Genomic DNA, 4,877 nt, shown 5'->3' with positions numbered 1-4,877 from the left:
ATGACACACTCCATACATGGTGGTGGTAATGTACTGTTCTGTTGTTTGCCAGTCACCATAAAATTACAATAGAAGAAGAGATAAGAATTTAATCTGCAGACAAAAATGCCAAAATAGCTTCAAAGGAAAATATGGAAGAAAATGTGATGTTGAATAAAGCTGATTTAAAAGATCCTCTCAGAGAAATTGTAAATCAGTTATGGCAAAAATGGTGGGAAGAGGGCAGGACAGGAAGGCAGTTATATGTAATGTAGAAGACAGTGTGGAATATGATGCATATGGGAGGAACAGTTGGGGAAATAAAAGAATATCCAGACTCAGATTTGGTCATGCATGCCTGAACAAGCAGTTTTTTCGTGATTGGTTAACACACAAGTGAGAAATTAGATTTTTTCTTAGTGTTGATTAATCTATTGAACATGTCATATTGCAGTGTGATAAGTATGACAGACAAAGGGCCATTTTCATAGAACATTTACAAATACTCTGGAGAAACTGGGAGCTGCTAATTACTTTTCAATTTTATTTTTGAAAACGACCAAGTGGGTAGGTCAAATTTAGGTGGCGGAATAGATCAGTTTAATAGTTGGTTAGCATGGTGTAAAGCATATGGAATAAGTATATTATAATGATCCACGATCCAGACCAGGTGGTGGTGGTATATGCAACAACCAGTTGATTGTCAATCATCAAAAACAATGCAGCAAAGCTGAAGAAGCGACAAGTCATGTATTTTGTGTCATATTTGAATCTCACATTGTTTCGACCTTTTGTTATATATAAATGAATAGAAGCTCTAAGGTGTGATCCCACTGCACCTGCGTACCTGTCAGGCTTTGGTTTGAATACTGGCTGAACTAAATGATAAGTTTTGCATCAAAAATAGTCTCAATTTCTAAAATATTAAGGATTTACTTAACTCCCCTAAAAAAATCCATTCTGCATAGTTTTGTTGAAGCATCTCATGTCAGAAATCTTGGTTTATTCCTAATTTTTCACATTTCAGGGTCATGCACTTTTTGCATTTTCATGGACAATAGTAATGACAACTATTCTGTATATCCATCCATCTTCTTGACCGCTTTGTCCCATTCGGGGTCACGGGGGTGCCGGAGCCTAACCCGGCTACTGAAGGGCGAAGGCGGGGTACACCCTGGACAGGTCGCCAGTCTGTCGCAGACTATTCTGTATAATAGTTAAAAAATGAAAAGAAAAGAAATGTTACATTTTGTTACTTTTGTCCAAAACCAAAGACTGTTTTGTGTCGCTCATAGGTTTGTAAGACCTTCATGGGGGAAAAAAATTTAATAAAAAGTTATTTTAAAGCCTTTATTGGTATCTGTTTCACATTTTAAAGAGGAGAAAACTTCTTTGAGAAGATTTAATACAAACATTTCTATTTGAAAGGTGGAAATGCAGGCTGAATGGTGGTGTGTTGGTTAGCACTCTCACTCCACAGAGAGAAGTTGGAATCCTGGGTGGTTCCTTACTATGTGAAGTTGGCATCATCTCTTCAATTATGTGTGAGTTTTCCATGTTTAAAATAAATCCATAACAGATGACAGCATTTTACAAAAGGGATCTAGCATAAAATATCCAAGTTCTTACATCTGTCCTCAAGTTGCAGGTGATTTTTTGAAGTCATTCAAGAATAGGGTTGGGCACCAATGGGATCTGATGCGGTTCCGGTGCTACCGCGGTTCTTTGGTTTCAGTTTCGGTTCCCTTTCGGTGCTTATTGCGGTACTTCAGTAATAAAAATAATGCCTTTATCTTCCTAAATCCAAAGCAGAACGGCTTCAAACAAGCGCAGACTCCCTCCTGCCGTGCAGCTGTGCGCACGTAATATAAAGCATAATATAAAACTCCGTCTTAAATAAACTTAAACGTCCTTGAAATTTTAGCCTGACATTTTATTAAATTAAATCAGGAATGTGGCATTTATTTGCAGTTGTTTTTGGGCAAAAGCAATATTTTATTTCAATAAAATAAGGCGGAAGATAAATCTCAATCACACGGCTGCAAAGCGCAGCAGATGATGACGACCCGCTGTGGTGGTGGGCGGAGCCGAGCCGAGCTTTCTGCTATTAGCAGCCCAACAAGGAGGAAACGATTCATTGTTTCATTTTGGGATGGGGCTCCAGCATTGTTTAAAAATTGCGGAAACTCCACTATTCACAGCGAAAGTCTCGCCCACCGACGTTGCGGAAGCCGACCATCTCGGCGGTTTTATATGAGCCCGCCCACGAACACAAGAAAGTAAATAGATAGGCTGAATCGTAAAAAATCAGAAGGGAGTACAAGTGATTGACATGTCCACAGACAAATGAAACTTCAATGAAATTTGGAACCGAAATCCGGCACCGTTTGCAGCCGCATCTTTCGGTTTCGGTAGAACCGCGCAAATCATAACGGTTCCTACTTGGAACCGAACTTCAGTGCTTATTCTTGCTCTTCAAGAATAAGTTAATGATCCACAAAAAAAAAACTCAATAGTTGAAAAGCTATTCCTTTAGTTGGCTTAGTCTCCTTGCAGTGGACCCAGGATGAGCCACCTTTCACTTCAGTGACTCCTAAAGCTCATGATCAGACACCTTTACATCAAAAGACTAGTGTTGCATGAGAGCTGGGCAGTTGGTGCCTCCTTTATCCTCAAGTATTGGGCTTAACCAAACATACCTCATGAAATGTATCCCTCTGAGCATGCCCAATAATTCCAAAGTTGGGGTTTAGACTTAAGTCAGTTGACCCAGACCAAAATCAGCTTCATTTGGTCCCAAACCTTGCCTTTGATCTATGCAGACTGTCAGACATTTGAGCAGTTGCTGGGCAAGAGCAGGCTTGAATGGAGACTTGAAGTTTCAGGGGAAACTTCATCTGGTCCACTTTATATCTGTAGACACCATAAAATTAAATTTAAGCAAAGCAATAAATTCAGGCTTTTACATTGGCATCTAGGCAGCCATTTGAGGAATAGGGGTTGTTGAAGCAAAGTCCAGGTCAGCAGCAATAATGTTAACACCCAACTATATAGCTTCAGCTTCCAACTCTTCAATTGAGTATGGTGAAATGTATAGTTTAACTATACTAGATGTCTTGTCACCCGTGATTTGAGACACATTTAGACAGACTTCAGGAATTGTTTTTATTGTTCATGTGCGTGAAACCTGCAAAAGAAGTCATGGATTATTGACTAGTTTTTATTCTTCAGTAATTAAGATCAAATGACCCTCACCCAAGATCCTCAGCGGCTTCCTTTGACTGAACCTTTGCCCTGATGAGATGACTTGCTGGGGTATGGGAACACTGGTTCTTGAGGAACACGGGGTTCTGTTGGAGTGTAGCGGAACTGGCTGAACAGCAGCCGTTTCTGGTTGTAGCGAGAGCGAGACTTGAAAGCGTACACTTGATCCTCGTCGCTCACTGGAGTGAACTCTGGCTCCTCATCATTGTCGTCGGATGAGCTCCAGCTCTCCTGTTCAACCTGGTACTGGCCACCTGGAGCTCCAGACTGAGTGCCCTGGGAACCAGACTGTTGAGATCCAGAACCAGAGTAGCTGCTGTCACCACCGCTGTAGCTGCCTTGACCACTGGACTGTGCAGGTCTCTGGTAAGTTGGCTTGGCTGGCTGTTGCTCAGGATATGAACCAGTGTACCACGAGGGAGGACTTCCACTGCCTAAAACAGAATAGAGTTACCCCATGTCAAGACAACAACCATGTCCAAAGTGAGGCATTACCTCCAGTTTGAGGCTCTGGGCTGTAAGATCCTGGGAAGGTGGAATAACCAGTGTACTGTCCAGAAGGTTCTTCATAGGATGGTTCTTGCCCGTACTGAGGAGGAATCCACATGGAGCGAGGAATTGCCATATTTGACACACCTGAGAAGAGTTGGATGAGCCAACCACAGCTGAAGTGAATGGATCCAGTTCATTACAAACTCACCTCCTTGAGGGAAGCAGTTGATGGTACCGATCATCAGGAGGCAAATCCACAACACCCTGCAGACAACAAATTAGTCCATGAAAATGTTGACCATTGACAGACACATTAACCCATTCACTGTCAAAGCTCAAAGTATTTCAGGCAACCAAGATCAGACATACATACAACAAACACCATTGTACAATTAGCTCACCTCATTCTGCTGGATAATACTGACTAATACCCAAGACAAAAGTCAGAGAGCTGTACCACTGACTCTACACTGCAGGAACTGCTTTTATCTGATCCTCAGAGCTGATTGGAAAAGATTGATGAGTGGAAACAGCTGCTGCTCAGTAACGCGAGTCATCTCCTCTACATCTACTATTCTAGGGGAAACCCAACAGAAGTTAAATTAATTTTCTCAAAACAAAGAAAGTTTTTTCGGCACAAATATGTGGATTTTATAATCCCCTTTTACCTATAAGTTTCCACGTTGTGTAAAGTTTCAAACCTCGAAAGTGGTGTTTCTCATGTCTCTTCAGCCTGGACTTGGACTGTTTAAACACATCACCTGTTTCCATATATTAGTTAATATTGTTAGATAGTAGTGATTCTTTCCTCTGTGACACCTGAAAGAAAACATGCAAAAACAAAAGAACTACTGCAAACACACAAAAGTAGGATTTGAAGTCAGAGTTGGAATTGAGAACCAGCAACAGTAGAGCAGAAAAAAATGTCAAATGTTTAAAGACAAAATTAAAAAGTTGAAGACATACTGGTTTTAAGCTATATGGGTAGGGCTGGGCGATATGGGAATTTTCATATTGCGATATCGTTTCTTTCATTTTGTGCGATAACGATATTAAAAACGATATCAATCAAATAATCAAAGTAATCTTTATTGCAAAGAGCTTTAGGACTTCAGATTTTTACACCTTAACTTTGCCCCCCC

The 4,877-nt window shown here is 40.8% G+C and overlaps 1 protein-coding gene across 1 annotated transcript; it reads right to left on the bottom strand.

Annotated features, from left to right (window-relative positions):
• Positions 1 to 3,130: 3,130 nt before the first annotated feature.
• On the bottom strand, positions 3,131 to 4,289 carry LOC112151896 (protein SSXT-like). The gene is made up of 5 exons (XM_024281021.2): positions 4,137 to 4,289; positions 3,944 to 3,999; positions 3,739 to 3,879; positions 3,235 to 3,677; positions 3,131 to 3,166 (listed from the first exon to the last, which is right to left on the bottom strand). Exons 1-4 carry the CDS (start codon positions 4,139 to 4,141, stop codon positions 3,244 to 3,246), a joined length of 636 nt encoding a protein of 211 aa, XP_024136789.1. The 5' UTR covers positions 4,142 to 4,289; the 3' UTR covers positions 3,131 to 3,166; positions 3,235 to 3,243.
• Positions 4,290 to 4,877: the final 588 nt, after the last annotated feature.

Source organism: Oryzias melastigma, linkage group LG6 (genome assembly GCF_002922805.2).
Source record: "Oryzias melastigma strain HK-1 linkage group LG6, ASM292280v2, whole genome shotgun sequence".
NCBI lineage: Eukaryota > Metazoa > Chordata > Actinopteri > Beloniformes > Adrianichthyidae > Oryzias > Oryzias melastigma.
This window is presented reverse-complemented; position numbering and strand designations above follow the sequence as displayed.

Excerpts from the sequence above, each read along its gene's own strand:
- LOC112151896 (XM_024281021.2), bottom strand. Across the intron at positions 3,880-3,943 it reads CAACTGCTTCCCTCAAGGAG|GTGTGTCAAATATGGCAATT; the intron begins GTGAGTTTGTAA and ends AACTCTTCTCAG. Across the intron at positions 3,678-3,738 it reads CCCAGAGCCTCAAACTGGAG|GCAGTGGAAGTCCTCCCTCG; the intron begins GTAATGCCTCAC and ends ATTCTGTTTTAG.